Source organism: Pelophylax lessonae (genome assembly GCF_965119305.1).
Source record: "Pelophylax lessonae genome assembly, chromosome: 2".
Taxonomy (NCBI): Eukaryota; Metazoa; Chordata; class Amphibia; order Anura; family Ranidae; genus Pelophylax; species Pelophylax lessonae.
This window is the reverse complement of record NC_138769.1, coordinates 35,732,384-35,759,137: the sequence shown is the minus strand read 5'-3', so window position 1 is coordinate 35,759,137 and position 26,754 is coordinate 35,732,384. Positions and strand designations below refer to the sequence as shown.

The following is a 26,754-nucleotide window of genomic DNA, read 5'->3' as shown; positions in this document are numbered from 1 at the left end:
TGCAACCTACTTGTTGGATTATTGCCAGTGGCAATAATCAATGTGTGTTCTCCCGACAGGGATGGCTTCCCCTCCCCCCCCCCCCCCCCCCGCGGCCCCGCCGGGAGAACACAAAACTTCCATGGAGGGATTCGCCCATCAACACTGACTGCATTGATGGGGGAATCGGGCGTACCATCCATGGCCGGTTTTATAGAGCTCTGATGATTACACAGGGAGAGTCTTGTTCTCAAGCAGAGCGCAACACCTGGCTGTCATAGAGCTCCAACAATTACACAGCCAGAGCTATGTGCAATCTGCAGGACTGAAATATAAGGCTACATTCACACCTGAGCGTAGCGTTTTCGCGTGGTTTTTACCGCGATTTTTACTGCGATTTTTACCACATTTTACAGGCGTTTTTACAGGCGTTTTTTGTGCAGGCGTTTTTAGATTGAATAGAGACCAATGGAAAACGCCTGTAATCTGCCCAAAAAGAAGCTCATGTACTTTTGTGAGCATTGGGCGTTTTGCTCACAGCGTCAAAACGCTCAGATGTGAACAGGGGCCATTGAAATGAATAGGATTTGTCTTGTTGGGCATTTTGAGAGCTGATCCTAGAGCAGAAAAACTCGCCAAAAACGCCTACATGTGAACGGAGCCTAAGTTTGACAGCTCAGGTCCTACTCTACTCTTTATAAATGAATAATTGGGTAGGGTGGGGTATGGTGTACCGCCAAAAATCCCTCATGGTATAACCAGAGTATCATCCTGTAAGTATGTAGCAACTATTGAACACCTCTGATATGGTACTTTAAGTTATACTATTGGTTACCACAAATCATAAAGACACCAATATATGATCACATTTTACAACATGTTTGTGAAAAAAAACATAAATAGTTGACACATATTAAAAGATAAGAGAGTTATAAAAAAGGAATAAAATACTTTTATGTTCTTGAAAGAGGCCAATGTGCTTCCTAGCTGTTTCCTGATTCTTCAGGACTGTCAAGGAGATGATAACATATATTGGGTTGTGCAGAATAGTAAAATGCTTTGTGAAAATGAGAGTAAAACATTAACAAAGGTTTATTATCCATAAAAATATACCATAGTTATGCAATATATCTGCTCTGCATTCATTTATAAATGAAGACTACTATCGTACCTTTAAAGCGGTAGTATCATGTTTTTTTTTACTTTTACCTACAGGTACTGTAAGCCTATAATAAGGCTTACCTGTAGGTACAATTAATATCTCCTAAACCGGCACAGTTTAGGAGATATTTGCAGTGCATGCAGCCGCTCACGAGAGCGGCGCATGCGCTCTGAAGGTCCGGAGGGACCTTCAGTTTTGCTTGCCGGGAGCTTTGCAGGAAAAGCATGCGCGGGAGTGACGTCATCGCAGCTCCGGCCAATCACAGCGCCGGAGCCACCGAACCCGGAAGAGACGCCGAGGGATCATGGCAGCGCCCGCAGCGATGTCCGGGGGTCCGTGTCGGGGCTTCGTTCTAAGGTAAGTAATACATAATGAGCTAGTATGCCTTTGTCTTGCAGGTTTTTTTTTTTTTTTTTTTTTGTTAGTGTTTTTGGGTTTACAGCCGCTTTAATTCATGAATCACTTTTAAGTGCCAATATATATATATATATATATATATATATATATATAAATAAATTAAAAAAAAAAAAAATATATATATATATATATATATATATATATATATATATGTATATATGTTAATATATATATAATTAATTAAATATATATCTATATTTAGATAGATAGATAGATAGATAGATAGATAGATAGATAGATAGATAGATAGATAGATAGATAGATAGATAGATAGATAGATAGATAGATAGATAGATAGAATAGAAAACAATATTTTAGCCCCTTATTAACCTTTTTAAACCCAAATCAGTTTTTATCATCTCCTACTTCTTTTTTTTTTTTTTTGTTTACTCTGATAACAGAGTAAAATGTGTAGCTGACCCTAATTATTTTTTTAACCCTAAAAGTCTAAATTTTATTTAAACCTTCATTTTTATCTCCTTTTTTCCCCCTTTCTTTCCTTTAGTCTTTTTTTTTTTTTTTTTGTAGTATGAAATAAAAGAGCTTAGGGGCAAGGGTGGGCACTTAGGCATCCTGGCCTTTGGCATCAGAGGACCATGTCCCCGCACTGCATTGTTTTACTCCAGACACACCCTGTGTGACCTGTGACTACACCGTGCCTCCAGCAGTTTTAGGACCCTTTGACCACACCTGTCCCACTCTGCTTTTGACCGCACTTCCTGATTAATAATTCATTGTGAAATCCCGATCTTTTCAGAGCCAGAAACCATCCACATTAGTCCCTCATTTTCTGGGCTTTTAAGAATCAGCGGTTTCAGAGACGTTTGTGACAATCTGTGACCTTGTCACCAACCCTTCATGGCAGATTGATTGTCCATCATTAGGTATTTTTTACTTAATGAAGGGTACAAATGGGTCAATTTGATTTGTAATATTTTTTGGTTTATACAGATAAACTGCATTGAGGCTAGATTCTCATATGTGCAAGTGCGGGCCCCGCACAAATACCGGCAGCACTGATTGGCATAACTGGTGGGCACAGATTGGCCTCGCTGATGGGCACAGACTGGTGTCACTGATGGGCACAGATTGGTGTCACTGATAGCCACAGACTGGTGTCACTGATGAGCACAGACTGGTGTCACTGATGGCCACAGACTGGTGTCACTGATGGGCACAGAATGGGGTCGGGAACCGGTTAAATGATTGGGATTTATTGGTGTTATAACTCACCATTGTGCTTGTTAATAAGAATAAAGATATTTTCTCCATTTTACTCTTTTATATGTTTTTTTTTTTTTTTTTTTTTTTTTAGACCCCGTTCACACTGGGGCGATCCGACTTGCCGGGGCGACCTCACAGGTCGCGGCGCGCAGCTCGCACCGCGACCTCGGAGCAGCCGGCACGGACTTCATAACATTGAAGTCAATGCAGGTTGCTCCAGGTCGCCCCAAAGAAGCTCCGGACCCTTTTTCTAAGTCGGAGCGACTTGTGTCGCTAGTATTAGAACGGGTCCGCAGCTTCTCTATGGCAGGCGACCTACGGTGACCAGGCCGCCCCAGTGTGAACGGGGTCTTAGAATATTATTGTTTCAAATATTTTATTGAAAATTAACAGTTACAGACGATCAGAGCCCATTCACACTAGCACGACTTGTGAGGCGACTTGTGTCGTCCCAGGTTGCTTGACATAACAAAAGCAATGTTAATCAATCAGTGCCGTCTTAATTGGCACTACTGAAGTCGCTCCAACTTTAGAAAAGGGTCCTGTACTACTTTGAGGCGACCTGTGATCCGACCTGTCCCATATACTTCAATGGGAGTCGCCTCCTTATCTTAATTGACACGACTTGTTATCAGACTTTCCAGGAAGAAGAAAGAGATTAGCCAGGCATTCCCCACAGACAAAGTCACCTGTCTCTTCAAAGTAGTGCACAAGTCTCTTCCAAGTCTCTTCCAAGTCTCTTCCAAGTCTCTCCTAACAAATCTCTTCAAGTCACGGGGCGACTTTCTGGTCGTGGTAGTGTGAACCGGTGTAACGTGAGAATTACCTACCCCGTGAGAATAACCTACCCTCGTCACTTCCGGCCAGGAACAGCTGAGCAGCGCAGCAGTGCGCATGCTCACAGCCCCGGATACCTGATGTAACAGCTGAGGACCTGACTAGTGCGCATGCGCACTAGTAGGAAATGATCACGGTGTCCGTGAAAAAAACCTACCCGCGCCACGCTTACATTAAAACAAGTGTGCTGCAATATAAGTCATCTCCGCTCCTGTCCCTGTCACTCCCCTGATCTTGGCTAGTAAATATAAAAGCGGCTCTCGGCTCCGTGATTTATGTTCTCATACAGCCGCCGCCGCTTTTATATTTACTAGCGGAGATGAGGGAAGTGACAGGGATAGGAGTGGAGATCACTCGTATTGCAGCACAGCTGTTTTAATGTAACCGCCGAATTACATACAGTGCCGTGCAACCGGAAGTGACGAGGGGTAGGTTTTTCTCACGGGTAGGTAATTTTCACGGAACACCGGCTCTCAAGGTAAGACATGCAATCAAAGAAAAACATATCATTCAATAACAGCAACAAGGAAGGCACTCAGGTTGTTACAGTCGAAGTACCTAACAACAAGGTATATATGTTATCCAGCATAAGCCCTCGTTCACATTGAACGTGGGTTTGTAATCAGCTGAACTCGCATGATTTCAAACCCGCATTTCAGTGCGAGTTTGGGTTAATTTGAAAGACATCTTTGCGGGTTCATGCACAAATGTCTATTGAAATCACCCCAGAAGTCGCCAAACGTAGTGCAGGAACTACTTTTGGAAATCGGTGCAGTTGCTGGCAATAGGCTGCGATTTGGCATGCGATTTGACATGTCAAATCGCTCCGATGTGAACGGGGGCTAAATAGAAAAAAACAAAAAACATTGGTCATTATTAATCAGCTATGGAAGGCTAGGTAATTACCCTGAAAACTGTCCACATATATCTTTAAGTGCCGGTTCATATGCGATGACAGACATTATTATTATTATACAGGATTTATAAAGTGCCAACAGTTTGCGCAGCGCTTTACAATATGAAGGAAGACAATACAGTTACAATACAATTCAATACAGGGGGAATTAAAGGGCCCTGCTCGTTAGAGCTTACAATCTAGAAGATGTGATTCGCAATGCACTGCTGTGCAAATCACATGCGATGTCTGTGCGATGTGAATTCAGCCATGCAGACTGCATGGCTGAATTTGCATTGCATTCAGGCCAAAGTCGTACAGGACCCTTGTTTGGGTCCGCACCAGAATCAGATCGCATGGGTGGTCACACCTATGCGATCCGATTCCTGTTCCGAAACTGACAGTTCGCACTGCGATATGCGAACCAATCTGGGGGTGTCGTTAACTTTGTTATGACACTCCCAGCAGTTCGCATACGGCACTGTGAACTGCCTGCGAGTCGGGTGCGATGTGGGAACCCGCACTGGATTTACAGGTTTCCCGCATCGCACCAATGTGAACTGGCACTAAGGCCCCTTTTACACGGGCTTTCGTCAGATCTGCCTGTCAGTTTTTTAGGTGGACCTGATCTGACCCTCCATTCACCCCTATGGAGCGGCGGATGTCAGTGCTGACACCCACCGCTATCCGATCCAATCCTGTCCGCCAAATCCAGACGGATGGTGACCCTATTTTCCATCCATCTGGAGGATCGGATAAGATTGGGTGAAAACGGACAGGCGGTCGGTTTTCATCGGATCTCCCCATAGAGGAGAGCGGGACTGCACAGTGAGCCGAGACAGACCTGTCATCCGCCTGCTCAGTGGGGATCAACGGATCGATCCCCCCGCTGAGCAAACGGATTCTGTCCAACGGAGGCGCCCAGTGTGAAAGGGCCCTTACCTACCTTGGGATTAGGAGGGGGGAGGGGGAGGTAGTTAGGAAGGATATAGCGGGTAGTGTCGGATTTTCTATAGTCAAGAAGTAATATATGGGTTTTATGAGGATGGGTGTGTTAAAGCGAAGTTCCACCCAAAAGTGGAACTTCCACTTATATGCTCCCCCCCCTCTGGTTGGCACCTTTCAGGTTGGAGGGGGAATGGTAACCTGTTTTTGACAGGTATCCTTCCCCACTTCAGGGAGACAACGCCGCGGCGCTGTCCCTCTGAAGTTCGGCCCCCCTCTTTCTTCTTCTGCCACCGGGCCAATTAGAAAGCTCAGCACGCTTCGCACATGTGCAGTAGGGAACCAGCTGTCACTGCCGGGTTCCCTTAAGCTGAATGGCAGCGGCAGCAACCGAGAGACAATAGGAAAATCACCTTCGGTTGCCAACAACACGAGCTCCCTGGACAGGTAAGTTCTAATATATAAAAGTCAGCAGCTAGAGTATATGTAGCTGCTGACTTTTTCATTTTTTTCCTGGGGTGCGGAACTCCTCTTTAACCACTTACCGCATTCTAACGTACCTGTACGTCAGTACACTTTGCGGGGTTACACAGGGATGATGCCTCTAGTTAGAGGCATCATCCCGGTACCGTGGTTTGAAGCCGACGGTCGGCTTTCCGTCGGTAACGACCGATGCGGCTCGGGAGCCGCTCGATCGTTACCCGGGGGGACGTCCCCCCCCTCCCGCCGCCTTCCGTGCACCGAGCACCCAGCCGGCACGTCCGCCAGCTGGATGGAGTCCCGATGAATGCCGGCAACGGCATCGATCGGGTCTCCGATGACGTAACCCGGAGGCGGCGTCCATGACGTCACTTCCGGGTTACTCTGCTGCAAAAGGCGGCAAATTTGAGAAACGGCTGTATGCAAAAATGCCGTTTTCGTCATTTTGCATACAGGGAAGTGTAGTGGAGGGGTCTAGGGTCTTTTAGACCCTCGATCCCTCCATAAAGAATACCTGTCACTACCTATTAGTGTCATAAGGGATGTTTACATTGCTTGTGACAGCAATAAAAGTGATCAGATTTTTTTTTTTTTTAAAAAACCTGTAATAAAGTTTAAAAAAAATATAAAATAAATAGGAAAAAAAAAATTTAGCGCCCCCGTCACCGTTAGCTCGCGCACAAAAAAAAACGTATACGCAAGTCGAGCCGCGAATTAAATCGCTGTTCAAACCCCACATGTGAGGTAACGCCGCGATCGCCAGAGCGTGGGCAATAATTTAAAAAAAAGTGCTACACTCTACCTCTAAACTGGTAACCGTTAAATAAATTTAAAGCGTCGCAGATTGAGATCTCTATTGACCGTAGTTTGTCGCCATCCCACGGGGGGCGCAATTTTAAACCGTAACATGTTGGGTATCTATTTACTCGGCGTGACATAACCTTTCACGATATACAAAAAAATGGGCTAACTTTACTGTTTAGTATTTTTTAAATGCAGTGAAATGTGATTTTTCAATTTTTTTCCCAAAAAAATTGCGTTTTAAAGACCGCTGCACAAATACCGCGTGACAAAAAATTTTGCAATGACCAACATTTTATTCTCCAGAGTCTTTGCTAAAAAAATATATATAATGTTTGGGGGTTCTAAGTAGTTTTCTAGGAAAAAATACTGATTTTAACTTGTAAACAAAAAGTGTCCGAAATAGGGCTGGGGCTTAAGTGGTTAAGGTTGGGCTCAAAGGAGAGAGAAGGGAAAGGGAGAAGGTCTAATCCAGAGTAATGGGGCTATAAAAATTTCATTAAAAATTTTATAAAATCTTTATAAAAACAAAAAAAAGTTTGGTGATAACCACATTTTTTTTGTTTTTAAAATTTTTTTGAAACAATAAAAAAAAAAAAAAAGAAAAAAAAAAAAAAAATATATATATATATATATATATATATATATATATATGTTTATTATTTTTTTTTTTTTTACAAATTATTAAAGAAAAAAGAAAGTCCCTAAGAGTCCCATAATGGGGATTTTACATAGTAGAGATTACACTTTTTTTGAAACAAGAAAAAAATATATTTATAAATTATATTATATATTATAATTTTTTTTATTGTTTCAAAAAAATTGTAATATATATATATATATATATATATATATATATATATATATATATATATATATATATATATATTTTTTTTTTTTTTTTTTTTTTACAAATTGATAAAAAGAAAAGTCCCTAAAAATTCCCAGAATGGTGATTTTACATAGTAACGATCCTACAAATCAGCAGACTACATTGTGTTCTAATTGCCTAACTGAATCAATGATTCAAACAATGTATCAGAAAGTGGAGTGCACCATGTGACGAGCAGTATCTCCTTACTAATTCATGGTAAAAGGTGTGGCGGAGGGGAGGCGTCCCAGAGTCCAAGACAGCCAGAAACCGAGGACAAAAGAAAGGCTGTGATTGGCTGATACCTGTGTGTCTGAGCCAGGAAGAGAAAAGGCAGCAGGGAGGGGACATTTCAGTTGAAGGTTTCTTCTTGGTTGGAGCTGGGATAGTCCTGTGTGTTTCAGAGATCTCTTGGGGGACAGAGCCTGAGGTTACAGACCCCACCATGAAGACCAGGGGAGCGATCACCGTCTACCTGTGTGCAGGTAAGTCCCATCCATCCCTGTCCTCCCTCTTCCAGCTCAGGTTACTACTCAGGGTGCTGGGAGGGAGTCAGCAGCTATCAGTATTTGCTTGCTTGGTAAACTCAGATATTTCTTATCAGACATTATTATTTATACAATATAGATTGGTAGAGAATTCGCACATCGCCGATAATCTTTACATATAAAGTTTATTCTGGTGTATGGCAATGACCGTAGGAATCTGTTCTCTAAATATTTGCTGAGAGGTTTATCCTTCCGGGCATTTGATAACTAATCTGAATTGGGTCTAGGAAATGTTAAAAGTCGTTATATATATATATATATATATATATATATATATATATATATATATATATATATATATATATAATTTTTTTTTTTTATTATTATATATTTTTTTTTTTCCATAAATGAATGCAGGACGTAGGAACTCTTAACAAATAAAATGAATGGCACATATTCTTATTCATTTATTTTGTATAGAGTAAAGGAGGGTTATAATAATGCCTGTCTGTGAGATTTCCCTTTTAAAAAGGTTGTTAGTCACTTGTGTCAAACACAAACCCGGGGGCTAAATCTGGCCCTCCAGGCCATGTCTTGTGGCCCACACATCCCTTCTGCAACTGCAACACCCCTTTCTTTTCCACCCCACCTCGTCTTGGCAGTTGTCAGCAGAGAGGAGGACAGAACTCCTCCACCAGATCCTGCGCGTCTCCCTGCAGCCACAAACAGGCTCGTCTTGGCCCCCTCCCCTTGTCAGCAGCAGAGAGAAGGACAGAACTCCTCCACCAGATCCTGCGTTTCTCCCTACAGCCACAGACAGGCTTGTCTTGGGCCATTCTCCCCTTGTCAGCAGCAGAGAGGAGGACAGAACTCCTCCACCAGATCCTGCGCTTTTTCCTGCAGCCACAGACAGGCTCGCCTTGGCTCCCTCCCCCTGTCGGCAGCAGAGAGGAGGACAGAACTCCTCCACCAGATCCTGCGCTTCTCCCTGCAGTACTTTCACACTGAGGCGCTTTGGTGCTAAAAAAAATAAAGTGCCTGACAAGATCACAACAACCTCCCATTGCAATCAATAAATGCTTTCACACTGGGACAGTGGGAAAAAAAATCCTGCAGGATCTTTGGAGCGCAAAAAAAAAAAAAAAAAACCTCACGTAGGGTTTTTTTTTTTTTTTTTTTCTTTTTTTATGCCTTTTTTTCTATTGGAATGAATGGAAAACGTCAAAAGGCATACAATAAGATGTGCACTGACATGGGTACTGATGCACCTTGCCCTGTCATGACGGGTGTTATGGCATTCAATACACTATGCATTGCAGCACACGTTGGGATGTGTTTTGATGCATTTCCGTTGATTTCAATGGAAAGCCCCTTTATATGGGAAAAATGCATAGGTGTGATTCCAGCCTTCTATTTATACATGCTGGTAGGTTAATTGCCTCCTATCTAAACTGGCCCTAGTGTGAGATCGGGAGTTTAGATTGTTAGCTCTTTGGGGCAGGGACTTTTGTGAATGTAAAATAAACATGTAAAGCACTGCGTAAATTGATGGTACCTGTAATAATAATGTGTGGGGGTATGCTGTATGCTGCCCCCGCCACTCCTCCTATCCAGTTCACTTGTGTTCTGCTGTCTCTGGACCCCTGTGTGCTCCCCTGCTCCCCCCCCCCCCCCCACTGTGCTCCCTCCCCTCTCCTGCCAGCTGCTGCAGGGGATGTGTCGCGATAGAGAACCAGGAAGGGGTCAGTAAATATGTAATTTACCAGCTCCTTCCTTTTCTGAATGGACAGAGTCATAGTCAGTGACATTGTAAAAAAAAAAATTAAATAAAATGATAAAAAAATACAATTAAAATACCAAAAAATAAAAACGACTGACACCAGTGGGTGAACTTCCAGGATGGCAAAGGTCACACTTGCGACCGGGCCCTGGCATTCCAAGATGGCAGGAAGGGGGCCCTCTGCAGAACTTGTGAAAGGGTCCCACTGCCAGACCGTAATAAAGGACCCCTGTAACGAGAGTAAAGGGCCCCAGGATCAGTGGGAAGAGCCCCAGCCAGGGGTCCGGGGGGGGCCCTCCATGATTTCTTGGCTTGGGGCCCTGAAGGTTCTAGTTACGCCTCTGCTTAAAAGTGATGGGTAAACCTAAAGTTTTGAGTCGCCAGAAGAGCAGAAATAAGGAGAAATCTTCTATTGGGGACACTTATTCCTGTGACAGCTGTAGACATCTAGTCTATTGTGCAGGACAAGAAATGGACAGGACGTGAAGAGAAATATCCCTAATGGGGGGGGGGGGGGATAAATAAGCTGACAGTGCTTTTAGCATGCCCCTACTCTATCCAAAATGGGGATACTGTGTGTACTATAGTAACTTATGGGCCAGTGGGAGGAAACTCTGGGGACCATCCATAACATTTAGAAGTGTTTTGGATGATGGTGATTCTTCATCTGACCTACCTTTTGAGCAGAGGGTAGTCGGGTGTTCCCACCCACTGGAAAGGTATGTAGCATCCTCTTAGGCCGGATTCACACCTATGCATTTTTTTTTTAGTGCGTTTTCAGTTTTGCAGAAACACACTACTGTCCATTTAACATGGTTTCCTATGGGTCACGTTCACATCTATGCATTTTTATGAAAAGGGCCAGGGACCAGCAGGTTGTGTTTTTGGTTCCATAGACTTTAAAGGATAAAAAACGTATATTGAAAAACGCAAAACACACCTGACATATGCAAACTGCAATTTGCATACGTGTAAACCAGGCCTTAGTTAGGCTGCTTAAAGGGTTCAGCACATTTTAGTTTTTGTCTCCCCTGTAACCAGTGAAACAGGACTTGATTATTGTTGGCTCTACTGGCTCCAGGTTCACCTACTCCCCCCCCCCCCCCCCCTGCATTCCAGTAAGTTCTGAATTATAGTAAATATTTATGCAGCCAAAGCTAATCCCTGGTCAAGAGAGTGACCAGCAGGGGGTGGAGGTGTGCATAAATAGACTGGGGCATAGAGCAGCGGGTTACTTGTACTGGTGGAGGGACCCAGCCTGGAGGTGCTGTCTGCCATCCTGGGCTAGCCGCTGAGGCCTGCAGGAGGTTGTTCGTGGTCCTAGCTCAGGGAGAGCTTGAGGCCTTCTGCTAAAGCATTCAGAGCTGTCAAAAGAGAGTCTGTCGAGGAGCGGTTCTGGAGACTTAAGCCCCGTACACATGCAACGAATTTCCGCCGACGGTCGTCCGTCTTTTGTCCAGAGTGGTGTCTGTTGGTTGGAATGTGCTCTAGACTGCACACGAATTTTCCCGCACGACAGAATTCTACTTCAGAAGTCATGTAATGTGTTGGATTGCTTTCTTTGTGTTCTTTCATCTCTGAACATGCCTAGTCTTGCTCATAAGATTTTTTTCCCCATCGAAATCTGTACTAATGAGACGAAAATCGGACGTGTTTTGACGGTCGACAAAAATTCTATAACCTGCACACCAGGATTTTTTCGGCCGAAAAGTCGGAGTCGGTTTTCGGAAGCACCATACTAACAAGCCGAAAATCGGCAGATCGGTCGTCAGACGAAATTTCCCGGCCGAATTTCTACTCGTGTATGGGGCTTTATAGAGCAGGGTCTGGCTGATACTGGAAGGATGTGTGAATGTATACAGGCACATGGTGAGTAGAGGCCAGTAAGTGACCGATCCTATAGAGACAGACGCTGCTGTGCCTCTTCTTTGAGAGACTGTTCCAGATTGCTGACTCGGGCTGTTTCCAGTGTGAGATCCCCCCTAAAGCTGGATGTTCATTTTCTTGCATCGCAAATGCTACAAAGAGTCTTCTGTTAAATTTGAATAAGTCCTTAACCCAAGGCCTACCCCATACCTTATCCCAGTTTTTCTGCCCAATAAATCTCAAAAAGACCATCTGCCTGGTTATTTGGTGGAAATTGAGAGGCAAAAGCAGCAGAAAGGTCCAGGAGTAGGTGTACAGAATCGTGTCCATTGGTTTTGATCGTTTTGTAAGTTTTAGGAGAGCAGTTTCCGTGGAGTGTTGAGGATGAAATCTAGACTTGGAGCCCATTCACACTGCCGCGACTTGTCAGCCTGACAGGTTGTGGTCCATTGACTGCTACAGGACCCGTTCTAATAGGAGCGACACAAGTCGCTCCGACTTAGAAAAAGGGTCCTGTACTACTTCGGGGCGACTTGCATAGACATTCATTATATGAAGTCTGTGCAAGTCGCGCCGAAGTCGCGGTGCACGCGACTTCACAGGTCGCCCCCGAAGTCGTGCCGCTTCAGTGTGAACCGGCACTGAAGGGGATCAAGAAGGTTCTTCTCGGTGAGGTGGTCGCTCAGTCAGTTATAGACTAGATCAGTGGCGTACCAATGGGGGGGGCGGGGGTGCGGCCCGCCCCGGGTGCCACTCACTGGGGGGTGTCAGCCGGTGTCCTGCCCGGTGTGTTCAGAGTCAGACAGATCCCGCAGTGTGAAGGCAGCTGCAGTGGCTGGCAGCTCCTTCAGTCCGTGCTGCTAGTGGGGGGTGAAGCCGCGGCGGGAATAAGAAGGGTGGAGCCGCGGCGGGAATAAGGGGGCGGAGCCGCGGCAGGAATAAGGGGCGGAGCCTCGGCGGGAAGAAGGTGAGTGCCCATTGCAAAAGTGTGTGCTGGATAGGAGGGGGATGGGGCTGCTACATATAGAGGAATTCATCTTTCTCTATTCTTCCTGCAGCTTCCTGCTGAATAACTGATTCTCCTCCTCTCCCTCCTGCAGGAAGAATAGGGAAAGATCAATTCATCTATATGCAGCTGCCCCATCCCCCTCCTATACAACTTCTTTGGTGGCCCCCCAAAGTTCTTAACCTTCTCCAGTGCTCCTAATCCCTCCCTCAGTGCTTTTAGCCCCTCTCCCCCCAGTGCACTAGACCCCCCCTGTTCTTTAGCCCCCCCCCATGCTCTTCAACTCCCCACAGTGCTTTCTCCCTCCCCCCTAAGTGCTCCCTGTCCCCCCCCCCCCCCAGTGCTCTCCACCCCCCTGATTTTCCTTGCCTACCCCCCTAAGTGCTCCCTGTCCCCCCCCAGTGCAATCCACCCCCTGCACCTTCCAACCCCCCTACAATGCTTTCCAAACCCTCTCTTAATTCTCTCCAGTTCCCCCCCCCCCCACCGTGCCCTTCACCTCCTCCAGTGCTCTCTGCTTCGTCTGTGCTCTCCGGCCCCCCTAGTGCTCTTCTATCTTCTATCATGTCTGTAGTCTCTGACCATCTCCTGTATCATGTCTGCAGTCTCTGACCATCTCCTGTATCACGTCTGCAGTCTCTGACCATCTCCTGTATCATGTCTGCAGTCTCTGACCATCTCCTGTATCATGTCTGCAGTCTCTGACCATCTCCTGTATCGTGTCCTCAGTCTGTATCATGTCTGCAGTCTCAGACCATCTACTGTATCATGTCTGTAGTCTCTGAATATCTCCTTTAGCAAGTCTCCAATCTCTTACTCAAACTTAAACACATTGCTAATATTAGCTATCTATCTATGCTGAAGGTAGGACTGTGCAGGGGAGGCAGAGAGTGCAAAAGGGGGAACTGTGATTAGAGAGACGGAGGGCAGACTGCAAGGGGCACTGTGATGGGGGGCTGTGAAATTTGTGCAAAAAATATTCTTGAAAACATAACTTTTTTTTTTGTGGGTGTTTTTACATTTAAAAAGTCCGGGGGGGGGGGGGGGGGGTTGGGTGCCAGATATAGGATCCGCCCCGGGTGCCAAATGCTCTAGGTACGCCACTGGAGTAGATGTTCAAGGAATTTGGATAAAAAGGGGAGCAAGGAGATACGGTGTAGGTTAAGACTGGTGGGATCCAGTGAGGTCTTCCTAAGTATGGGGGTGCATGTTTTAGAGAGTTGGGGAAGATGCCAGAAGAGAGGGAGAGACTGAAGACGTAAGTTAGAATGTAGAATAGTGCCAGAGGGTGAACATAACCTTTTCGAGGAAACAGGGGGCAGGTGGTTAGCTGGACGTTTAGTAACCTCGTCTATAGTGGTGGGGTTAAGTGAAGGAATTATTGTACCTGTGGAGAAGGTATCTGTACATCGGAGATCACTGACAAATTGTATCAGTCTTATGTTTGAAGTGATTGGCGATTTTTCTGGGCAGTGAGAGAGTTAGTAGGTGGAGGTAGTGGAGGACGAAGTAGAGTTGAAGGTAGAAAAGAGTTGCCAGGGACGTGATAAGATGGGAGATTGAGGATATACATCATTTGCATTTCCTGTGTTGTACTATGGTGTATATGACTTGATTGGTGAGTGGATTATGCGTTTGCACAGAACGTGAGTCGTGTCTTCCAGTATGTCCTTGGCAACTGGCTGACTACTGGAATGTAAATAATTAGTAATGGCTACAGCATGTCTGGATTCTGCTGCTGGGCTCATGCAGATCTGCATTGAAAGGAATACAGTCAGAAGCTGCTACATCTGAAAATACAAATTGCCTGGCTTTTTATCATAATTCTTTTTTTTTTTTTTTTTTTTTTTTTGTACTTCTGTCTGTCAGTAATGTGTAAAACGCTGACCTGAAATGTGCATGCAAATCACGAATGTCAACGCTCCATATCTGCATAACTGCCAACATTTCATGTCTTGTCCCTCAGGACACCATAAACTTTGCCCACAGTTTGCTGTAGTCCCTGCTCACTTACTATAGTGACCTGTAAATGGTTAGTGGGCCGCAACTGCTGCTCAGTGCTAGCAGGGGATGGAGCCCATACTGGCTCCTGCTGTAGCTCGAGGGAAGATGGGTGACTGCTGAATGCTACACATCTATGGTGTCCTACAGAGATGAGTGGTAACCTCATCCTGGACTCTGATCAGGCCACACCCCCAATGTGTTTCGCTCTTCCCCCAGGGTTTAGTCATGGGTACCTGCGTTGGGGGCATGCCCTGGTCGGGTGACCCCTGAATGCTACACATCTATGGTGTCCTACAGAGATGAGTGGTAACCTCGTCCTGGACTCTGACCAGGCCACACCCCCAATGTGTTTCGCTCTGCCCCCGGGGTTTAATCATGGGTATCCGCATTGGGGGCATGCCCTGGTCTGAGTCCAGGCTGAGGTTGCCACTCCACTCAGGCATTCAGGGGTTACCTTTCTTCCTTCCACTTACCATAGTGGTCAGGCTAATCCCTGATTTTAATTATTCAAGATCCAGCCACTGGCCGTCCCAATCACCATAATAAAGGCACATGCCCAGTAAGGCTGGTTATACATTATATCATTTTCTTTTTCAATTTCCCTTAGATTTTCCTTTTACAATATGTAGTGCAAGGGTCTGCCTGACTGCACACAAATTAAGTGTTTGTTTCGGTTTGACCTCCTGTTCTATGGTTTGGTAAATCTATAGGAAATCGTATAATGTATGGCCGGCCTTACTCAAAACAAGGGTGACTCTGATGCCTGTGAATTGAAACTATAAACTATTATTTTTAAGGAAGAAGGGCCAACAATGATGGGCCCCACGTTCCTCTACATACAGGATTTCCTTTACCCCTTACTCCCGGGCCTTTAAGAGGGTCGAAGCGCCGAGAGGTGGGCATTCCGATCATGTGATTGGCTGTACAAATGGTCACACAATCGAAAGCTCCTAATGGCAAGTATGCATCAGGTGCTTTCCATGACACTTTAGCGCTCTCTCAGCACAGTATATCGGCGTTTCCGTATAAAAGCATATATGCCGCCGGTGGGCACTAAAAAGTTTTAATGGAATAAGGGTGTGTAGCACAATTCCCAGCCGTTTTGCTGGATATGGGTCCCCCTGGGTTACCGCTAGCAACAACACCACATTTAAGCATGTTCTCCAAGTGTGAGCACTGAGACAATGACCAGTCCAGTATCTTTGGGTTTTTGTATTTATTTGGTACCTTGGATAGGAGAAGGGATGAGTGGGATACTCCTTTGGCTCAACTATGCACAAATTGCTAGGGACAATTGAAAAATGCCTGTTGGCGTTTGCTGGATGCCGGTCAACGCCTATTAACGCTGGCCTGCTGCCTGTTAACGCTGAACTGACTTTTGCCTGCTTTCCTGAATGAAGAAGTCCTCTTTTTAAGCTCCCTTAAGCACTCCTTGCTGAGGTAGCTACATGTATACTCTGCTGCACTGCTGAACACTTCAGGGCCCACACCGGCACCCCCTTTCTCTCTTATCTTCAGGGCTTAGACACTGGCACCCCCTTTCTCTAAGCCTTCTCTACCGGTTAGCTGGCTCCCGGATCCCTTTGACCTTCTGGAGTGGTCCCCTCTCCTTGGCAGACTCCTGGGTGGTTTCAGGTACTCGCAACACTGTTTTTCCCCAAAACTTCTGCCCAGCAGCTCCAGAGTTGTATAAAGTACTCGAAACCCATACTTGAGTAAAAGTACAAGTGCTCGATCAAAAAGTGACTTGAGTAGAAGTACTAAAGTATTCAACATTTTTTTGTACTTAAGTATTGCAAGTAGTTTTTTAAAAATTTTTGCTACTCAAGTACTGAAAGTAAAAGTACAAGTACTGTGTTATGTAGTTATTAAAGAAAGAAGTCAAAAGTACACATGACATTATACATATTTTTTTGAGCTTCATGAAACCTGCCATCTACTGTTCTGGCAGTGGTAATTGTTATAATTGTAACGAGTAACTATGCAGCACACAAAAAAAATATTGGAGTAGAAGTATTGAAATCATCGAAAAAATGTAGTGAAGTAGAAGTAGGAGAAAAAAATTCTACTCTAGGAAAGTACAGATACCGCCTTTCGGTACTTAAATACAGTAGTGAAGTAGTTCTACTTAGTTACTATACATCTCTGAGCAGCTCCACTCGGTCCACAGCACTCTGGATCCCTCTCTGCAGCCCAGCTCAACCTTTGTCTTCTAGGCTGACTGCCCAGGACACCTTCTCTAGCTCTGACAGGAGGAGAGACAGCCGTCAGCCTCCTCCTGGGACTCTGCTTCCCGCCAAAGACTACCTGTCACATGCTCTCCTCAGACTTGTAACTCATCCCAGGGTGCATTGCGGCAAACTCCGCCCACCGAGACAGCTATAAGCCCTGGTGTGCTATTGGCTAGGTTTCCTCCACTGTCCAATAAGAGCCCTCATTGGAGACAGTGGGGAGACTCAACAGATCACACCTGGAAACATGTGACATCCTAACTAAATGAGCAGGCCCCCCTGATGAGCAGACAGGGCCACATATATGCTTTTTCGGGTGCTACAGGTGGTTATGTCAGGTTTTTTTCTTTGCTGTCACATCAAGCGGATAGCTCTTCTCCATGTTCTCCCCCAAAGACACAACAGGAAGCCAGAGGAAATCCCTCCATTGCAAAGACATCCCATTTTAATTGCCACCTGAAACAAGCATTTCTATTGGAATATTTCCCCCCTGTTCCATTACTTTCTGTATCGTAGACAATGGGTCACCAATACAAACGGGGTGAGTCTCCCCGGCTGGGACATGGACACCAAGAGAAAGCAGACAGGGCTTAACCTTTCCCTGCTCCATCCAAAACTAAAATAAACTTTTGTCTTTACATACACTTTATTGCAAAGGGTTTTTCCTTTTTATTGTAACACGTCATGATTTCATGCAGATGGAAAGTTTCTGAAAGTTTCACTTTTAACATTGCAACATGGCAATACCGCGTCATCCGGGTCTGAACTACAAGAAACTCTTATCTTCTCAGTTTCCGTTGTGTAGTTTCTGTCCAGTAGCAGTCATTAACCAGAAAGGAAAGGATCTTCAGATTTGAGTTTTGTGATCACCTGGGTTTGGCAGTAGTTGTGACAAACGGTCGGCATCGTGTTGTCTCGTATGACGTTTGACTCTCAGGTGAAACAGTGAGGAATCCCGACCTCGGGGCAGAAGGGGGGCGGCTTTCTACAAAACTGGAAAAACCTGATTCAACTACTTTACCCAAGTCCTGCTTAAGGCGGATCACACGCTTCTCACAAACATTTTGACTCCAGCAAGTTTCTGGACAAATGACTTGTTTAGATTTGCATACATTTCTTTTACCTTCCGGTAAACTTATTTATTTCTTAAAGAGGAGCTGAAATACGGAAGCTTTGCCTAAAAAAAAAAAAGCCATGCAGGGGGCAAAGGACTAGTCACCCGTATTGTCTGTGGTCCTCTTTCCCTCATTACAGACTTGCCATGCCTTGTTCTGCACTCTTCTATACTGGTGTCCCTGTGTAAAGGTGGCCATCTTGGTAGAGGCAGGGCTAGGCTTCCTTATGCCAGTCTCCGGCAAGGAGAACCATGAACAGCAGGGTAGTGACATCATCAAATCCCACTCCAAATCTCCTAGCAGTGTCTTAGACCTCACAATCTAGATATAAATACAGTGCATTTTATTTTTTAATTTTGTTATATTGCAGCCTGCTACTGCAGTTGCCAGAGACTGACGTAAGGAAGCAAGAAGCAAGAAAAGTGAAAGGGGACTGAATACTTTATGAATGCACTGTAGCTAGAAGACTAAATGCACAGGAGAGCCTAGGCACAGTCACATAATAGGAAGTGCTCTGCTATTAGGAGGAATTCAAAATAAAAGGTAAATGGTACTGTTCAGGCACAATTTTTTTTTTTTATCTTAAAAAAAAAAAAAAGTTATATCTTTTCCCTTTTTAATCTAAGGCGACCAGATTTCTAAAATGAGAGAGATAGATAGATAGATATATCTCATCTCTATTTGGCAATAGAAATTGATAGCTAACTGTTGTAAGACTACTAATATTACAGGAACAGTTAGCCAATGTAACGACTTCATTGAAATTGAGTTTTTATGGTGACAGAAGGTCCATGAGCGCTGCCCTACTTTGTGGGATTAAACTGCTCTCGGACGGTTTAACCCCAAAGTCTGTGTCCCAGCGTCTTATCTCCCAGCAGTAAGTTATGGGGGAGTGTGATGCGCTTCAGTGTATTGTGAATATTATATAAAGTGCTTCTGTGTAGTGTAACTATCCACCTATTAATCAATTGTGTGTGTGTGTGTATATATGTATATATATCTCAAAATTATTATTCTAAAGTGTTATTGCATATGTTTCATTCCAAAATTCATAAATGCATCACTAGTTCATATAAATATAAAGTGATTGTGTAGATATCACATTCAGGTATTATTATTATTGCCAAAAAGTGAATAAGTGCTTCTTGTAAAAATAAAAGTGCTCTGTGCATCCAGTGCCAATATAAGTATCTCATCAACAGTGAAAAAAAATAAAATAAATAAATATATATATATATATATATATACACAAACTAATTTAAGAGCTAAAACAAATAAAAACATAATGCCAGTGTATATACACCATCATGTAAAATAGAGAAGCTACTTTATACCCCAAAAAAACACACCCAACAAAAGACCCCTACATCTAGTATTTTATAAAAAATGTAGTGTGTGTGTATATGTATGTGTATATGTATATATGTATAATATATATATATATATATATATATATGTGTGTGTGTTTTTATCTTCTTCCATACCCCAGCACCGGACCGGTCCACTAAACACCCACTGTCGTCTAATGCAACTTGCTATGTCATGATTGGGGTGTGTGTTGGGTTTTTTTTGTTTTTTGAATGCTCTTGCTGTATACCTTCCAGTTGGTGCTGCTAGTCTGAACATGCTGAGTTATCTAATCCAGCTCCTTTCTTTTTTCATTCTGCATTCTGCTGAAAGGTGTTTTTTTTTTTTTTTTGCCTATTGTGACTGTTTAAATTTGTTCTCTCTATCATAAAAAGCAGTACCAAGCCACTGTCATGGGTTTTTCCAAAAAGTCTGATACAGACATCCCAACCTGCAAAAACTCATTTCAGGGAGGTGGCAAAGTCATTTCAGTGAGGTGAGCCCCCCCCTTTCCAATTTAACACTACCAGAGAATAATAAAATGAAATGTAATCAGTATACCTGGTCACTGGTGCTGGACACTGATGCTGGTACTGGTCACTGGTGCTTGTACTGGCCCGGTCACTGGTGCTGGCCTGGTCACTGGTGCTGGTACTGGCCTGGTCACTGGTGCTGGTACTGGCCTGGTCGCTGGTACTGGTGCTGGTGCTGGCCTGGTCACTGGTGCTGGCCTGGTCACTGGTGCTGGCCTGGTCACTGGTGCTGGCCTGTTCACTGGTGCTGGCCTGGTCACTGGTCACTGGTGCTGGTACTGGTCACTGGTGCTGGTGCTGGTACTGGTCACTGTTGCTGGTCACTGTTGCTGGTACTGGCCTGGTCACTGGTGCTGGTACTGGCCACTGGTGCTGCTCACTGGTGCTGTTACTGGTGCTGGCCATTGGTGCTGGTGCTGGCCACTGGTGCTGGCCACTGGTGCTGGTCATTTGCTGGTACTGGTCTCAGGTGCTGGCTCTCTGGTGCTGCTCTCAGGTTAGGTCACTGTGTCTGTCACAGAGTGGGGTGTCACGATGATTGGTCCAGCGCCAAAATGCCTCCTGGAGTAGAAGATGTGGCTGTAGTAGAGAGCAAAGCCGCTGCTTGCTCTCTGCAGCTCCTCCCACAGGTGGAGTGCATGACTCATATCACTCCGCCTGTGAGCCGGATCTACTTCGGCTCCGACGTGATTTCTCTGTGCAGGCTCAGCTTGCTGACAGCTGACACACTCTTCTGCCTGCATCGATGAGTCATCTGACTCACACACAGCCGGGATATTGCCCTGAGCTCGCGGGTGTCTGTGAGCTCAGGGCGGAAAGCGGGAGTCTCCCGCGACTTGCAGGAGACTTGAGATGTCTGGATACACTGCTTCAATTGTATTTCTCATCATTAAAGGCAGTGCCCAGCCATCCTGTCTCATCGTTCCTCCCATAAGTCTGGTACACTACCTACATGATGATTGGAGGAAAGAACAGTGTGAGAAGATGGATGATCTCCACTGTATACTGCTGCTCCTTTATTATGGAATCAGCAAGCTGGGGGATTATCCGGGCCCCTTGGATGTCTAAAGGCCCGTACACACGATAAGAAAATCTGAAGGGAAATTTCGTCCGACCGATTTTCGGATTGTTAGTATGGTGCTTCTGACAGCCGACTCCGACTTTTTGGCTGACAAAATCCTGATGTGCAGGCTATAAAATTTTTGTTGTCTGTAATACAACGTCCGATTTTCGTCTCATTAGTACAGATTTCGACGGAAAAAAATCATAAGGGCAAGACTGGGCATGTTCAGACGAAAGAACACATACAAAGCAATCCAACACATGACATCACTTCTGAAGTAGAATTCTGTCGTACGGGAAAATTTGTATGAAAATAACCTCTTCACTTTCCACATCAGACTAGCATGCCACAAAAAAACGGACGACAGATGTTTTGATAATCTGATCGTGTGTACGGGGCTTAAAGAGGTTGTAAACCGAGAAAAAATTTTTTTTCTCTTCTTTACATCCTGAAAGAGAAACCCATAATGAGCTAGTATGCATCACATAGTAGCTCATTATGAAATACTTACCTTAGAACGAGCCCCCGCCGTGCCGTCCGCTTACCTGTATGACGGGCGACATGTATAGTCGCCCGTCTTCCGGGATCGCGGCATCCGGCCATCTGATTGGCTGGAGCCGCGGTGACGTCACTCCCGCGCACGCGCGCGGGAGCCGACGGTCACGGCACGGGGCTCTGAAGGAACGGCACGATCTGCCGTTCCTTCAGAGCGCATGCGCCAGTGACGTCACTGGCTGCATTAAAGGTAAATATCTCCTAAACGGTACATGTTTAGGAGATATTTACAGTACCTATAGGTAAGCCTTAATATAGGCTTACCTATAGGTACAACTTCCTGAGGAGGGTTTACTTCCTCTTTAAGAGTTGGCTGTGCTCTCTGGCAGGGCCAATGACACCCCTCAGCATTTAAAGCAGGATCCTCCTTCCAGGTGACCAAAGCCTAGACTTCCTATTTAGGGTGGTCTGCTTGGAACTCTGCAAATAGTAAACTGGTAATTCGTCATGTGAAAACTTTACCAGTTTCCTGAAGGAATCTTGTTCACTGGTGATGTGAATTGTTTCCCGGATGACCCAAACTGATTTGCTCCCTAATTGTATACTTGCACCCCTTCCCATGGTTTGATTCACTAAAGAATTGCAAAATGTTCACTGTGCAAAGTAGACCTGCGTTCACATTGAATACCCAATCCTGTACAGAGAAATGTAAAAAAAAATAAAAATTTGCTTGCACATGATTGGAAGATTGATGTGAACATGGCTTCTTCAGTAAATGTTCTACCTCTATGGTCCCAACCTGCGGTCCGTCCATTAATACTTTTTGCCCAAATCCAAGGTAGCCCATGTTCTTCCCTGCCTACTTGCTTTGGGTGGCTCCTGCTAGGTAAATGTTGGTGTATTGGTTTACTTTTTTACAGAGGTATGTATCTTTTCTCTTCTCGCTTTCTGTATTTTTTTTTTTTCCCCCCCAACCATTTTATAATGGATATTGCTGGGAGAACTTTTGTATAAGGCACAGTCCTTTTTAGGTGGAATGTGAGGCGCCTCACATTCCACCTGATTTTCATTCAAGTAATACACGCTTAAATTGAGAGCAGCTCAACACAGTTTGTAATTAAAAGGGAGGCGCCCATCACTCTTTACACCATTCCAACTGTCCTTTTTAGGGTGGGCTGTTGGAAGCATTGATTTGTAAAGGGTCTATAATGGCCATGATCTCTAGCAGTCTTTTGTGTAAGATGTTCCCTGACCATCTCCTTTTGCCATGCCCAATTCAGGTGACCATCTCCTCAGGCATGCTAAATTCAGCCGCCCATCTTTATGCCTGTGTAGCACTACTCCATTGGGAGCTGCTGGTTACAGGTTCCCCTGGGTTACCCATAGCAACAACACGACAGTTTAGCATTGTGACGGTGTTCAGTCACTGGAATTTAAGGACAGATGGGTGATGGTTTGGATTGCTTCATATTTGTCGGCAAGGTCTCCATGTAGAAATATTGAGATTTGTTCCCATTTGCCATGAGGTCTGTGATTTCTGAGTGCTGTGTGTGTTACATCTCTTTCAGTGTCAGAGAGGCTTTCCTTTTGTTTGTGTATTGGGAGGGAATGTGGATTGCCCTGTCTCATTGTTGAGTACTGATGACCTCCCATTGTTCTGTGTCTGGCTATTGTGTACATTGATTGCCCCCTGGGGGCTTCTGTCTCATTACACCTAACAGTCCTTCTGGTCAAGCTATCGGACCAATCCCTGCTGACTCATTTTCAAGTCCTCATTTGCATGGCTAAGGAGGACCTGAAAGAGAACGGCATGTACTTTGCAATTGACCAATGGGAAAGCGGTTGTTGGGGGCAGGATGTTCCAAATTCTGTATATGTGTGTTGTGTACTTCCAATAAATCGTCTTCCTGTTTGAACTTGCATACAGCCTGCCTGGTGTTTGTTCTAATGGATTCCGAACGGCACATAGCTGTAGTTCAGATCCCGGAGCCTTGGTTGACCGAACCATCAGACGTTGCGATCTGCAAGCTGACTCACTAGAAGCAGAGGAGTGTCGGGAGAGCGGAAGCGAGCAAGCAAGGGTCTCGTTACAAGCATCTTTAAAGTGCTTGGCTCAGTCAAAAAACAGTCCAGGGGTTTTGATTTTTTTGTAGTTTTATTTGAGAACTTGGATAGGAGAAGGGATGAGTGGGATACTCCAACTTGAATGAACTATGCACAATTTGCTGGGACGTCTAGATATAGCTGAGTGCGGCAAGGCCGCTGCTTCACCTTGTCACTAGCAGTGAAGAAGAATTTAATGAACTTGTATTGCTCTGTGAATCGCTCTTCAGGGCCCAACTAGGCACCCCCTTTTATCCCTATTCTTCAGGGTTCTACACGGCACCCCCTTTACTGTAACTCTCTCTGTGTGAGCTGGCTCCATGATCCTCTGACTTCATTGGAGTGGTTCCCCCCCCTTCCTGGGCCGACCCTTTGTCAAGTCCCTTAGTACTCACGGACAATGTTTTTCTCGAGAGGCTCTGCCAGCAGCTCCACCATCAGCTACACTGGATCCTCTGCAGCTCAGCTCCACACCTGGTTCACTAGGCCGACTGCCTAAGACCACCTTCCTCATACACAGCAGGAGGAGAGACAGCCATCTGCCTCCTCTGCTTCCTGCCAAAGACCCCCCCTGTCACATGTCCCCCTGGCTTTTATGAGCAATCCCAGGATGCATTGCAGGAATGCCCATCCACTGGGACTCCCATAAAAGCTAATGTGTCACTGGCTGGGTTTCCTCCACTGTCCAACAAGCTCCCTCATTGGATACAGTGGGGATACTTGCTCAGACCCAGTGAATCACACCTGGAAACATGCAACAGGCAACCTAATAGATCAGGCTCTTCTGATAAACAGAAGGAGCAATCAATGCATTTACCTAGCACCTACCTACCTAGGAGGGTGCTACACCTGCATTGACCAACTGCTTAAGGAAGCAATATTTGTAAAGGGGCTACAATGGCCTTGATCTCTAGCAGTCTTGTTTCTCCTGACCATCCCCTGTAGCATGCTGGTTTTGTTTGGCATCTCCTGCATCATGCCTAGCTTGACTGGCCATCTAATGCAGCATGCCCAGTTTGGCCGACCGTGATCTGCAGCATGCGCATTTTGGCTGGCTATATAGAATGCCTGCATTGGGCAACCATCATCAGTAGCATGCCTTCACTGGCTGACCACTTTAGGGAGTAATCTTTTGTAAAGAGCCTATAATGGCCATGATCTCTAGTTGTCTTGCATAACATCTCCTGACCATCTCCTGCAGCATGCCCGGTTTGGCTGACCATCTCCTGTAGCATGCCAAATTCAGTTGACCATCTTCTGTAGTATTCCCAGATTTGGCTGACTATACTGTATTTTCTGTACCATGCCCACATTGGCTGACCATCTCCTAAAGCATGCTTTGGCTGACTGCTTTTTGTAGCTTTGTTCAGGAACTACAATTCCCATCATGCCTTGTCATGTCTGTAAATGCCAGTTTTACAATGCCTCATGGGGTGTGTAGTTCTGCAATAGCTGGAGGGCCGTAGTTTGAGGATCCCTGCTTTAGAGTTACAAAATATTTTGTGTGGCCCTATGTCAGGGTGGCATCCCTCTATCGTTTGATAAATGAACCCCACTGAATTGTGTTAATATCCAGGAAAATCAGAATGGTCCTCTTTATAGTGTGTGAATGATGCATACACGGTGTAAGAATAAATATTCAGGTCTAATGCATCACAAACTGACTTGTCTACAGTCGCATGAGTGTAATGTACAAGCCGAACAAAGTATTCGATGAGTCAGATGATTCAGGTCAAGCCCTTGTTTAACGAGCCGTCATTTATATAAATATATTACAGCTGGCAATTCCCCTTTTGAAATGCCAACTGGGTAAAACGGTTCTTTTATGGCCATGTTAGTTATTCTGGCATAGGGTTTTTTTTAACCACTTAAGCCCCGGAGGATTTGGCTGCTAAAAGACCAGGGGGTATTTTGCGATTCGGCACTGCGTGACTTTAACGGACAATTGCGCGGTCGTGCGATGCTGCACCTAAACGAATTTGACGTCCTTTTTTTCCCACAAACAGAGCTTTCTTTTGGTGGTATTTGATCACCTGTGTGTTTTTTTTTTTTTTTTTTTTTTTTTTTTGCGACATTGGGGCAGACAGATCGGACCCTTGACTGACATTTTTGACACTTTTGGGGTTACCAGTGACATTTCTACAGTAATCAGTGCTATATATATATATATATATGCACTGTTACTGTAAAAATACACTGGCAGTGAAGGGGTTAACTTTATTTGAGAGGGAGGGGCTGTGTGTGTCCCTAGGGGCGTGATTCTAACTGTGATTGGCTGTCTGTTGAGCTGTAGTTACACTGATCAACGGTCCTACATAGTAGAACCGTATGATCATCAGTGTCTCTACACAGGGGAGAATGACAGGCAGCTTGTTTACACTAGCTGCCTGCCTTTCTCCCTCTCCCCCGCCGATCGCCAAGTGACCGACGGACATCGGGTCCGCCGGTCACGCGCGCTCGCTCCCGAGAGCCTCACAGGCTAGTGACGTAAATATACGTCACTTTGCCTGTGAGGGGCTGACTGCCACAGTAAATCTACTGACGGCAGTCGGCAAGTGGTTAAAGGGATATTCCACATCTAACCATAGTTTATAGGATTTTATTTTTTTCTGCCTTCTATACTTTTTAAAAAAAGATCTTAAAATGGGAGCTGCGACCAATTTAAAGTGGTTGTAAAGTCAGAAGGTTTTTTTTATCTTAATGCATTCTATGCACTAAGATAAAAAGCCTTCTGTGTGAGCAGCCGCCCACAGTACCCCTAATACTTGAGCCCCATCTCGTTCCAGCGATGTCCATGAATGCCTCGGCCGTCCTGGGTCTCTCTCTCTCTCTCTCTATCTCTCTCCTCTTTCTCTCTCCTCTTTCTCTCTCTCCTCTTTCTCTTTCTCTCTCTCTCTCTCCTCTTTCTCTCTCTCTCTCTCTCTCTCCTCTTTCTCTCTCTCTCTCTCTCTCTCTCTCTCTCTCCTCTTTCTCTCTCTCTCTCTCTCTCTCTCTCTCTCTCTCTCTCTCTCTCTCCTCTTTCTCTCTCTCTCTCTCCTCTTTCTCTCTCTCTCTCTCTCTCTCTCTCTCTCTCTCTCTCTCTCTCTCTCTCTCTCTCTCTCTCTCTCTCTCT

The 26,754-nt window shown here is 45.0% G+C and overlaps 1 protein-coding gene across 1 annotated transcript in view; it reads left to right on the top strand.

Moving 5' to 3' along the window:
- Positions 1–7,960: 7,960 nt before the first annotated feature.
- The window catches only part of GPA33 (glycoprotein A33), a 78,825-nt gene continuing 60,031 nt past the window's right edge, over positions 7,961–26,754 (top strand). The window contains exon 1 of the mRNA XM_082244604.1: positions 7,961–8,096. Within this exon, the coding sequence (XP_082100730.1) occupies positions 8,057–8,096 (40 nt within the window). The 5' untranslated portion in view covers positions 7,961–8,056. The remainder of the gene's footprint in view (positions 8,097–26,754) is intronic.